The sequence below is a fragment of the Trachurus trachurus genome (assembly GCF_905171665.1).
Source record: "Trachurus trachurus genome assembly, chromosome: 6".
Taxonomy (NCBI): domain Eukaryota; kingdom Metazoa; phylum Chordata; class Actinopteri; order Carangiformes; family Carangidae; genus Trachurus; species Trachurus trachurus.
Window position 1 is genome coordinate 31,724,894 of NC_139897.1, and position 13,319 is coordinate 31,738,212.

At 44.1% G+C, this 13,319-nt stretch overlaps 1 protein-coding gene across 1 annotated transcript in view; it reads right to left on the bottom strand.

Annotated features, from left to right (window-relative positions):
• LOC310987564 (metabotropic glutamate receptor 8-like) overlaps nt 1–13,319 on the bottom strand; it is a gene marked incomplete at both ends in the record, with an annotated part of 150,026 nt that overhangs the window by 26,032 nt on the left and 110,675 nt on the right. The window contains 2 exons of the mRNA XM_083973880.1: nt 338–1,273; nt 2,707–2,846. Coding sequence (XP_083830006.1) covers nt 338–1,273; nt 2,707–2,846 — 1,076 coding nt within the window. The remainder of the gene's footprint in view (nt 1–337; nt 1,274–2,706; nt 2,847–13,319) is intronic.

Consider the following 13,319-nt stretch of genomic DNA (forward strand, 5'->3'; position numbering starts at 1 on the left):
ACTCTTTGAAAGCAGCTGCACTGATGTGCTGCTTTTAGGGGTTAGGGTTTCCTTCTTTGACAAACAGCTTGCGTCCAATAGGAGCCAAGAGCAGGCCTGAAAGTAACGAGTACTTTTCAGCCTTCCTAGAAATTAACTCGAGTAAAAGTAAAAATATTTGTCTTGGAAATGTATTCAAGTAAGAGTAATAAGTACCAAAGATATCTAATACTCAAGTAAAGTACAAATCCTCTGGATATGTACTTAAGTACAGTACTCAAGTAAATTTACTCCGTTACTGTCCACCACTGCATTACATAAAAGATGAGGCGACATCATGAACGAGAGCAGCACTCACCCGCTCCTCGGACTGCGCCGTGCCGAAGAAGATGGGGATGAAGGCGAGCCAGATGATGCAGGTGGTGTACATAGTAAATCCAATGGGCTTGGCCTCGTTGAAGGTCTCTGGCACGCCGCGCGTCTTGATGGCGTAAACAGTGCATGTGACCATGAGGAGGATGCTGTAGCCCAGCGAGCAGATCAGCGACAGGTCGGAGATGTCGCACTTGAGCACGCCGCGCGCGTTCTCGGGGTCCTGCGTGCGCTGCTCGCCGTAATCCACGAAGGTGTGCGGCGGGTCCACGGCGAACCACAGCAGGACGCCCAGCAGCTGCACGGAGATGAGCGAGAAGGTGATGACGAGCTGGGAGGCCGGCGAGATGAAGCGCGGCGCCGTCACCGCCGTCTTGCCCTGCTCGAAGATGCGGTGGATGCGGTTGGTCTTGGTGAGCAGCGCGGCGTAGCTGAAGCACATGCCCAGGCCCAGGAAGATGCGGCGGAACGAGCAGACCACGACGTCGGGCGCCGCGATCATGGGGAAGGTGATGATGTAGCACAGGAAGATGCCGGTCAGCAGCACGTAGCTCATCTCGCGGCCCGAGGCGCGGACGATGGGCGTGTCGTTGTAGCGCACGAAGGTGACGATGACGAAGGTGGTGGCGATGATGCCCAGCACGGAGATGAAGACGGGCACCAGCGCCCAGGGCGAGTGCCACTCCAGCTTGATGATGGGGATGGACTGGCAGCCGGTGCGGTTCCGGTCCGGTCTCTTCTCGTAGGGGCAGAGCTCGCAGGTGAACTCGCTGGCCTGGAAGTGGTAGCCCTCGCAGCGCTCGCAGTGCCAGCAGCACGGGACGCCCTTCACCACCTTCTTCCTCTCGCCGGTCCGACACGGCAGGCTGCAGACCGAGGCCGGCACGGAGGAGTCACCGCTGGTCCACTGCAGCGCCTCCATCTGTGGGCAAAAGTCATATCAACTCTCAGGACTCAGTTCTACACCTACATCTTAAGGAGAAAGGACGATCAATCTCCACCTGGAACAAAGGTGGTTGGCTGCCTACAACGCCGTCTTTAGAGCCGTCCCCTAATGGTTTAACCCCTGTTGACACCTTGAACCATGTATTTTTAAAGGAGACATATTCTGCCCCTTTTTCCTCAAATTAAAATAGTTCCCAAGTGACTTAAAGGAGCATTATCGCAAATTACAATTCTTTGTTCGGCCACTAGATGGGGCCGGTGGTGCAGCGTATCTGAAGTAAACATCCTACATGGCATGCCGTTCAGGAGCGGCCGGGCCAGCTTGTCTCATAACAGAAAGAAATTCTGTATTTGCTCCACAGACACTACACTGTTGGCTAGTATATTTTGTATACATATAGTTATGGCTCCCCTCAACCTATTTATTGCATATTTCAGTTTTTTTTATTGCTATTACTGCTATATTTGCGATAATGCTCCTTTAAAGACATGTCTGAGACACACTTCGGAGGATCAAACATCACAGTTCTTTCCTTCTGCTCAAAACAAAATAGCCCTGTGCAGAACGGCTGGTTTTAGTGCCTGTCCCTTTAAATGCAAATTAACCACTGCTTGCCCCGCCCCCTCTACCGGCACTCACAGGTAGGGGTGGGATTATGCAAATTCAAAAATGTATGACGTCATTGGATGACAACTGAGGGAACAGCTTGTAAAACCACATGAATTTCAACCTCAGGAGCTTGAAAAGTACAGATTTCTTTGTCCATTCTCACATTTTGGGGCCCAGAAGGCAAATACCCAAATATATGTTAAAGAGCCTTCAAAAAGTGATATTTCCATAATATGTCCCCTTTAACAAGTTGCATGGTAGCACTGCAGTGTGGGACAACGACTCTCTGTTGAGTCATAATTTGGCCCTAACGACCTGTTTTTTTTTAAGAACTGAAGAAGTCTTTCTGATGAGAGGTGAAACGTCTTCAGAAGTCAAAAAGAAGTCCAGTTACCTTCGACACGAAACAGTTCAACTACATCTTAATGATCACATGACGTCTCCTATAAACCAACCCCAATTCCGAAACAGAGGTACACCAATCAACTTGATTGATCCCAGGCTGGATCACAGTAATTTACCAATATCTTATTTCATCTCAAACAGAACATTTTATAAATTGTTGTAATTAGCAGAAGTATCGGCTCTTATTGTGTCCAATGTTTGTTCACCCTCAACCGGTTATTAAAACATCTTATTGCACCAGATCTCCACACAGACAGTCAGGGTAAAACCATCATGTTACCTGAGATCATTAACACCTGAACAGCTCTCCACATGAACACTTGTCTGCTAAACTAACTAAGTAACCAACTCCTCTATTGGTAAAGTGAAGTTTTGGTGTGTTGGTCGGTTCTCACATTCAGGTGCAGCTGATTGGTCCAGTGTCCGATGACCTTGTACTCTGGCGTCGACCTGTTGTTGATCTGATACTGGAAGATGTCGTAGCGTCCGGGGGCGTCGCCGTTCTCGTTAAAGATGACCGGAGTCCCAGCACTTCCTGTGAAGACACAGAGTCAAGAAGAAAAACAAACAAACTCAGTTGACGATTATTTACGGAGGTTTCTCGGTTTCCTGTGACGGATCTTTGACATCCAAGGTTGACGAACTACCTTTGGTGACGGGTTCCTGGTCGTGTCACAGTGCTCTATGCTTTATAGCTAGCAAGACAAATATTTATTGCATGGAAGAGTGATGGTTTGGAATTATTTTACTTTTTTCTGTGGGGTTCAAGTGTCTCTTCTAGGACAACATGTGGACATGAGTAGACAAAGACTTGAACCACCAACCCGAGAAGCATGTGTCTGCAGACCCGGAGACCTGCACAGTCAAACCCCTTGGTTTTTTGCTACAGCGCCACCTGTTGTTTATGCTAATGGATACAGATATACGAAATATGGACAATATGGATGGCAGTAGGAACGTGAGTATCGAACATGAATCACATTGTTCGTTTAATGTCATAAAAGTTTTTGTCGAAAACGTATCTGACAGTGTAACAAACGTTTGACTATACTATGTTTACAATTAAGTATAACCCCATGCAACAGAACATTTAAAAGCATTTTATTTCATTATAGGCTATTAAAAAAAGTTTAAAAGTGTTCCAAGCTTCACAAACAATTAGATCTTGGCGTTTTATTTGGATTTTGCCCTGTCAAAAAACCATAGTGTGGGTCCAGACTGTACAGTTGCAATTTTACAGTCAACTGCCATGTGGCACGGTCGAAAAACCATAACCATACCATTGACGAACCCTGGGATTAATGGCCAAGCTGCTCTGACACCAGAGCTGATATGTTGTTGGTTTATTCCATGAAAACTCATCACAAATGAACTCTAATTAAGTTGGCTTCAAATGTCTCATCAAATCCATGAGCTAGTTGACTTTATATAGTCTACGTTTCTGGGCTGAGTGTTTCTTAGCTCACTCGCTTCTGGGCTTGTAGAGAATGAAAAGGTTTCTGAGCAGTTTCCTCTTCCAGGCCAGGAAACACTGCAGGCGTCGACATTTTAAAATCCTAAATGTTGGATTTGAGTGTTTTAAGAATCACTCAGAGGTTGGAGTTAATCCTCCTCAACTTGATGTTTTGTTCTCACGTTCACTGTATCTTCAGCCTCTTTTTGTTTGTCTAACGGTCGTAGCTACAGTCGCGCTGAGCTTCTCACCGCCGCCGGGCCAAACTTAACATCGGGGGGAGAGACGGCAGTTTGAACTCGAAGTGGATTAAGTTTTGGAGCCAATAAAGCCGAGAGGAAGAGCAGCAGATTGGAGCTAAAGAGCAGAACAACAACAACAACAAGGAGAACACAAAGACGAAACAGATTTATAATGAAGGGAGTGGGCGGCGGTTTGATTCTCTCCTGCCCCGCTTTTCCATATTCAACATGAATAAAAAGCATCGCAGATCAACGTGGAGCTGAATCACCACAGCTCGCCTCGGGAGGTGGAGCCCCTCCCCCCCCTCGTCCCCCCTCCATCACCGCCACCTTGTCTTCTCCATCCCCCACTTCACTTCACTTCAGTTCACTTCACTTCCCTTCACAGGGTCCGTGTTCACACAGAATTAATGTCTTCTTCGCTACAGCTCATTATTATTTCCAAACGTGGTAACACAAGCTGCAGCGAAGGCATCGAGCATGACGAGACAACAAACAAACAAACAAACAAACAAACAAACAAACAAACAAACAAACAAACAAACAAACAAACAAGCAAACAGCAGAACAAACAGAATAAATAGCTGTTTGGACGCCGGTTTCCGCCAGTGTAAGAACATAAATCACTATGTAAATATGTTTTTAACTTGTAATTTAGATTTTCTATCTCACATGCATGGCTTACCTCGGGGATATTTGTTTTCTTTCACTGGCAGGAACAGGCTTCTGTACTTAAAGGACGACACCTCTGGTTTCATTAACAATACATTAGCACACATTTGTTTTACTGCAGATGCTTTAAACTGGTAACTTCCATTTTATTGTTGTTTAAATGGCGACCAAAAAAATACCAACTCAACCAATATAACGTCAAATACATAAACGGACATCACAGAGTGAAGCTAAAAGGATGAGTTTAAAAGTTGACTAACCGATCAAATCCACTTCTTTGATTTATAACTCGTTTTACAACTGTTTCGCCAACAAATACGTTTTAACCCACAAAACCAGAGGTCAGGAGGCCTCGATTACTGAGGACAGGAAACTAAAAGAAGGAGCTAAAACAACAACAACAACAACAACCAAGAATCTCCAACCACAGCAGCAACGGGACATAAAGTTAAAGGGATGGTTCAACATTTTGGCAAATTGGCCCATTACCATAATCCCTATAGTCACAGCAGTAGGTTTGTTACCTTTAATTGTCGGTGCAAGCTATTTTTAGAACGGCGGAGCAGAGCCGCGAGCTGCTCAGAGCTACGCTACGGAGGCTCATGGGATTTCTTGGTTTCCCTCATCAAACTCATCAAATACACAATCCAACAACTCCACAACGCTCTGGTGGACAAGTTGTGAGCTGCACATTCACCACGCTATGAGATAATAACACAACGTTACCAGACACAGTTGTTTTAGAGGTAAATTCATGCAAAACAGCTGATGCGCGTTGCCTTCAGGGACAGTATTTCATCAAGCAGTCTTTGTATTTCCCTCTAAAACAACTCTGTCTGGTAACGTTGTGTTATACACAACGTTGCACTTTAAATGACTTATATACATTATTTAAAGCAAGTTTCTGCTTTGTATGTGAACATTTGTTTAGTTTAATTGCTTTATTGTGCTTTTCCATATGATGCCTATTTTATGTTCACGTTTGTTGTGAAACACTTTGTGCCACATCTTCTGTATGAAATGTGCAATATAAGTTTATTTATTCTGATGATTTTTATGATCTTGCAGAATAATCTTCAATCTTCAACCTGACCCAGTTCTTTTGCAGGATCCACCTCCACCTTCAGCTCCTCTCAACAGAAACTGGCCTGAGATTAGTTTTTTTTTTTTTTTTTTTCCATCACAACACGATTGAGAAATTGATTCAGTTCTATAGAAATGTAATTTATAAAGGACACGGTTGCCTGATCAGGACTGTGGGGTCAGAGTCCTGAGTCCAAACCCCCCACAGCCAAACCAAAAAGAGTTTTTTTATTCATGAAAGTTCATTATCTAAACTGAGACAGTCACATTTGACTCTGGAGCTGAAGGAACAGCGACAACACAAAACGTTTTCAACACAGATTCATCAGAAATATAAAACCAGAAGCTGATTAAACTGTTGATGTCTAAACCCGAGCGTCTGTTCCAATAAACGACCTGCATGAGGACGATCACGGTCCCGTTCAAAATAGACCCGGGGACAATCAGCCGGTTCCTGTGTTCATATCCTGAACGTGCTTCGAGTCTGTTATGATTGGATAAGGAAAAAAACAGAAAAACAAAAACAACTGTAGACGACAAAGTGCTGTTAATGAAAGAAAATAATCACAACAAACGCACTGAGGTGTGGAGGTCACAACCAGTGATTTATGAAGGAGTCGACCACGAGAAGAGACAAAGTCAAATGTAGAGAGAGAGAGAGATTTTCTAGTTACACACAGACACACACTGATGAGCCGTCATGGTGTGAAGCAGCAGCAGCACACTGGGTCAGTGTAATATATGTACATTTATATAGGATTTCCATAAATATATATGTTAAATGTACATATACGTATGTAAAAATTCAGTTTAAGGTATCTGCATTTATGTGTGTGTGTGTGTGTGTGTGTGTGTATTGTTCATCCCACAGTTGTGTTGTGGGACTGAGTTTGTTTATCTGCATGTGTTTTCTTAAGCTGCAGAGTTTGACCTCTCAGGGCCACCGTACTCAGGAGTCAGGCTTGGGGAGTAACGGACTACATGTAACGGCGTTACGTAATCAGGATACAAAAAAAGGGTAACTGTAGTCCGTTACAAGTACAGAAAAAAAACCCGTAATCAGATTACCGGTACATTTGATAAAAACGGAGATTACTTAGCTGATTACTTCACATTTTAAAAATCAACCACAGGCTATAGAGCGGCCGTAGAAGCCACTCGCCGTCTCGTTGTAGTTTCAGAGGTGAGGCACAGACAGAGCTGCTCTGCCTCTTCTGCCCGTACGGTGTGTGTGTGTGTGTGTGGCTGAGGCTACGCTGCCTCATTCATTGCGTAACTCTACTGAGTGTGAGCGGCACGTAAGTTCACGTTGCTTTCGTGAATTGTAAACACAGACGCCCCCTCGGTTTTAGCGTCCAACAGTTTAGCGGCTAATTCAACAGCAGTGATGGATAACTGTACCGGAGAGGCTCAACAACTTCATGAGCTTCATTTGAGGAATAAACGGCAGCTTTTACCTGACGGAGACCGACGCCTGAGCTACGGTAGCTAACAGCTAACAGGTTATTTCTCTCTCTCTCCCTCTCTTTCTTACACACACACACACAGCCCAGGTTGTCTGTCATATCTGTTGTAAACCTTGTAATACTAGCTTGTTGAGTACAGTTAACAGCTTCGGTTTGAGTGTGTATTAACTCGTGGTTTGTGCCGCGGCTGTCACTAATGTTGATAAAGTGATGATTTACAATCGAGAGTTTATCCATTGTGTGTTTTATTTTGAAATTTAGCGGATGCTCGGTGCGTTTCATTTCCTGTTTCCTCTGCGTGGATTGATGCGTGATGGCTGCGTGACTGAATTTGCATGTTTGGTATTAGAGTTATCCAAAAGTAACTAAATGTAATCCGTTACATTACTTTAATTTTGTGGTAATTAGAGTAAGTTACTAATTACATTTTCTAACAGGTAACTTGTAATTGTACTGGAATACATTTTTAAAGTAACCCTCCCAACCCTGTCAGGAGTCAGTGGTGATGCTCGTGTGCTTCGACGATGCTCGTGTGCTTCGACCTGTTTCTGTTCTGTTCAATAAAGGTTATTTAAAAAAAGATCTGATGCAGCAGCAGACAGGTGTGAATGAGTGAAGGAATGAACGAGTGAATGAATGAGAGGCTTCAGAAGAAGAAGACGAGGAGCTGCTGTCAATTAAGCTTCACTGGAAGATTCTACAACTTCTCCAAAACAAACGATAAAAAGAACGAGTCAAACTCTAAAACCCTGCATCTTAAGAAAACACATTGTAGTAAACGCTCTTTATCACTATGACAACACGCTGAACGCAATCAATCAACATCCTAACGTTAAACATTTTAAAGTGGCGGCTTTCTTTACACTTCCAATGGCTCCTCAGCAGAGCGGGGTTAACGTTTCTGATAGCTAGCATGCTAGGTGGCTAATCATTAAAGGAGGCATATACTGCTCCTTTTCCACAAATAAAAATAGTTCCCAGTGTCTTAAAAATATATCTGTGACATGCTTTTGGTCAAATACCCCAAGGATCGAACATCACAGCTCTTTTCATCCAGTCAAAACAGAACAGCCCTGTTCAGAGCAGCTGGTTTCAGTTCCTGTCCCTTTAAATGCAAATGAGCCATTGCCCCGCCCCCTTCTACTGGTACCGGTAGGAGTGAGATCATGCAAATTCAAAAACAAATCAACTACTGTCATTAAACTGGCCTGCTCTCCATGCCTTCATCAGCTCTTGTGAACTATTTCCATGTTTTCTTGGGAGTTTTTCCCTCAGTCGATGTGAGGGTCGTAAAGCCCTTATTGCTTTGCCTTGCCTAATGACATGAATGGATGACAACTGAGGGAACAGCTCGTAAAATCACATGGATTTCAACCTAAAGCCTGAAAATTACAGATTTTTTTGTCAATTCTCTCATTTTGGGGGCCAGAAGACAAGTCAAAAACCCAAATATATGTTAAAGAGCCTTCAAAAAGTGATATTTCCATAATATGTCCACTTTAACTGCGTGCAAAGAATCTTGGGATATGAGAGGCCATGAAGGATCGCTGCGGTGTGTCCTCGTAGAACAGGTAAAGGAAGGACAGATCTAGAGGAGCCTCTGAACTGGAACAAGCCTTGTTGTCGTGACGCTGTAGGATGAAGCCCCAGAAACCAGCTGGTCCAGGTCCAGTTCCTCTTCTTTACTCAGACTCTCTAACCTGCTGCTGCTGCACCAGGAGATAAACCAGTTCCAGGTTGTTGATACCTGATACTCCATTAAACTGTGTGTTCGCTGTGAACTGATCCGACAGCAGCAGCAGCAGAGTGTGTGTGCGTGTGTGTGTGTGTGTGGTTGTGCAGCATCAGAGAGAAGAAGGTCTCTGGCTTTTATTGAACCGACTTCCTGTATCGATTGTTTCTGCGGAGCCTTGGAGGACGACGTGGGCGGTCGGAGCCGTGTGAGGTGATTGTGAACTTCTCTCTACGTCTGAAGCTGCACGACGTTCATTCACCTCCGTTCACCTCAGTTACTGTTCACTTCACTTAAAAAACATCTCCTCTTTCAGCTTCTCTCTGGAGCTCTAGTAACAACAGGTCGGTGTCAGCCAATCAGAAGAGAGGAGGAGGCTTTGAGCTTATTTCTGCTTATTCTGACTGTTTTCTAAAGTGATCCAATAAAAAATAGAGCAGATTTCAGAATAAAACACTCAGAGAAACCAAATCCTGCAAATTGTTGGATGGTGGGTCCAGGTGGTGGTGAGGGGGCGGGGCTTAGTTGTGACATCACAAAGTGACAGGAAGTCCTGACGGCTGGTTTTAAGGCTCAGTTTCTGAATCCAGGCTGTGTGCATTTCTCTGTGGACTGAGGCTTTGATACTTTCACAGTATTAATATAGAACCTAGAGCTGCTTTATAATCACACTACACATGGACATCTACCTTTATACTGTATGGAGCTTTAACACAAACATCTACCTTTATACTGTATGGAGCTTTAATACAAACATCTACCTTTATACTGTATGGAGCTTTAATACAAACATCTACCTTTATACTGTATGGAGCTTTAATACAAACATCTACCTTTATACTGTATGGAGCTTTAACACAAACATCTACCTTTATACTGTATGGAGCTTTAACACAAACATCTACCTTTATACTGTATGGAGCTTTAACACAAACATCTACCTTTATACTGTATGGAGCTGAGGTAAATTGATGTATTCTCATGCACATAGATTTATAATCAAAAGTTAATTAGTTCTAAAATATTTTAACATAGTAAAATGTGTATTAAATCCTCCTTGACGTCACTTCCTGTCTCTCTCTCCATCTCTTTTTCTGTCCTTGGATCTCTCCTGTTTTCTCTCCCTCTGAGGAATAATCTGCAGACACATCTGTTCTCTCTCCGCTCTCCAGCTGTTGAACGTGTTGTAAACAAACCGATCCGATCTGTAATGATTAATCAAGTCCCTGATGTTCAGTTGTGAAACTTCCTGTCTCCGACTCGAGGCGTTTTTACCCGTCACCTGCCATAAAAACTACATTTTCTTTTAATTCTTTTCCTTATTTTTTCTAGTTTCTGTCACTGAGTTTGTTTCTGGAAAGCAGCAGCTCCTCACCTACTGTACCTCCCCCCTCCTCCCCCCTCCTCTGATCTGACTGTAACGTGACTGTTCTCGGCATCGCTGCATCCCCCTCCCCCCTTTTACAAAGAAAAAAGAAAAGAAAAACAGCAACAACAAGCTTTTATCTCCTCTTAGTAAGCATCTGCTGTCCAAGTGAATCATGGGGAACCTCCCTGACGTCCCCCCTCCCCCCCTCCTCCCCCATCGTCTCCCCCCCTCTGCGTTCAGTCACAGGCCTGGTGCAGATGGCTGCAGCAGCGAGCGCTAACATTAGCACAAGCTCCAACTCTAAAAATAAGCACACGAGCTAAAGAAGCACACGGCTGAGTTGGCGATGACCCCCCCGGCCGCCGCCACGCAGCACCACCGCTTCTTCTTCTGCATCTTCTTCTTCCTGGATATGCCTGTGTTGCATGAGATGAGGGATTCTGGGTAACCTCCGCCGCCCCGCGCGCTCATGGGAAGTGAAGCAGAAAATCCAGAGGAGCAGCTCGGGTTTGATTTATGTCAACGTTTGATGTATGTGAAGGTTAAACTGAGCGTGCTGCGTCCACGTTCAGACGGGAAAAGCCCCCAAACACACCGTGACACCAGTGTGTGTGTGTGTGTGTGTGTGTGTGTGTGTGTGTGTGTGTGTGTGTGTGTGTGTGTGTGCCTAAAAACCCAATCAAGCACAAACCACATGAGCTACAAACACACACACACACACACGCTGCAGAGCCAGGAGTCAGTGGTGATGCTCGTGAGCTTCGACCTGTTTCTGTTCTGTTCAATAAAGGTTATTTAAAAAAAAAGATCTGATGTAGTAGCAGACAGGTGTTGCTGTCAATGAAGCTTCACTGGTTCAGCATCATTAAAGTCAGATTCTCCAACTTCTCAGAAACAAACGATAAAAATAATTCATGATAAAGATTTTTGCTAACGTTTGATTAAACTGATCAGTTAAATTGATTTGATCGGTTTTGTTTCTGTCGTCGTGTTCAGATCCAGAAATCTCCTCCTTCTTTAGACAAACAGATTAAATCCTATAAAAAAAACAGCTTCATGTTAAAAATCATCAGTGTTTCTCTCCAGCACACATCCCATACTGTATATATGTGCAAAGTCTGCCCCAAAGCAGTGGATCGCCGGTTCGATTCCCGACCGAATCGATTCCTCAATGCCCTGTCTTCCTGTCCTGTCATATAAAAAGGTGGAAAATGCCCCAAAATGAACTTAATGAATCAGAAAGATTTTCAAAATGTGGCTCAAGAATTTAATTAATATTATTTTTGATGTAATCGATCTGCTCCAGCTGACCTGACACCTGTTGATGACATCACTGTTTAAAGTGACATCACAGCTCCATCAGAGTTTCACCAGGAAACAGAGCCGAGGTTCAAAGGGATGAATTCAACAACTCAAGTTTAGTGTCTTAAAAAAGAAAAACTTTTAAGATCAGTCTTAATCTTGACTCGGCCGTGAGAAGAGACAAAGACGAAGTTCACACACATCTGAACTCCACTAATGTCTCTCTCTTTTATTGTGAAAAGCTCCTGACTGAACTTCCTGTCTCTGTGTTTCTGCTTTAATTCAACAAACTGTTTAATGTTTAACCAGCGACGACGTGAACGAAGCTTCAACTGAGATTCACTGAAAAATCACAGCTGAGTCAATATTTAATGGCTCTTCTCCTCCTCCTCTCCTTCTTCTCCTCCTCCCACGCATCCACCTCCTCTTCATCCTCCCCTCCCCCTCCCTATCTTCTTCTCCTCCTCTCCTTCTTCCTCTTCTTCTTCTCCTCCCACGCATCCACCTCCTCTTCCTCCTCCCCCTAATCCTCTTCTTCTAGTACTTCTTCTGCTCCTCCTCCCCCTTCTCCTTCTCCCGTTCATCCACCTCCTCTTCTTCCTTCCTTCATCCTCCTCCACCCCTTTTTTTGTTCTTCTTCTCCACCCCCCTCCTCCCTCCTCTTCTTCATCCTCTTCTTCTTCAACCTCCTCCTCCTCCTCCTCTCATTACACCTCTTTAAAGGGATAGTTCAACATTTTGGCAAATTGGCCCATTGCCATAATCCCTATAGTCATAGCAGTAGGTTCGTTACCTTTATTTGTCGGTGCAAGCTATTTTTAGAACGGAGGAGCAGAGCCGTGAGCTGCTCAGAGCTACGCTACGGAGGCTCATGGAATTTCTTGGTTTCCCTCATCAAACTCATCAAATACACAATCCAACAACTCCAAAACGCTTTCGTGGACAAGTTGTGAGCTGCACAATCACCACGCTATGAGATAATAATAGAACGTTACGAGACAGAGTTGTTTTAGAGGGAAATTCATGCAAAACCGCTGATGCGCGTTGCCTTCAGGGACAGTTTTTCAGCAAGCAGACTCTGTATTTACCTCGAAAACGGCTCCGTTTCGTAACGTTCCATTATTATCTCATAGCGTGGTGATTGTGCAGGTCACAACTTGTCCACGAAAGCGTTTTGGAGTTTTGGGATTTTGTATTTGATGAGTTTGATGAGGGAAACCAAGAAATTCCATGAGCCTCCATAGTGTAGCTCTGAACAGCCTGCCGCTCCGCTCCTCCGTTCTAAAAACAGCTTACACCGACAAATAAAGGTAACGAACCTACTGCTATGACTATAGCGATTATGGCAATGGGCCAATTTGCCAAAATGTTGAACTATCCCTTTAACTCTCCTAGATGGAGGTTGTGTACGGTGGCCTGGAGGGCTCAGTGCTCTGAGCAAACTCCAGGAAACGGCGGTTTTCAAAACTGCATACTTTACTGTACTATTACTGCTAGTACGTACTGATTTGGCCAAAACGCAGTATGTAGTATACAGTATGCAAACAAAAGTCAAATCTGCAGTATGCAAAAAAATCCCGGATGTCGAACTGATTCGGAAAATATCTCCTGTACTGTATCCCACAATGCTATGCGCCCATGACCTCTAACCCTAACCAAAGACGGTTTAGACTAGTGAAGTACCATAAC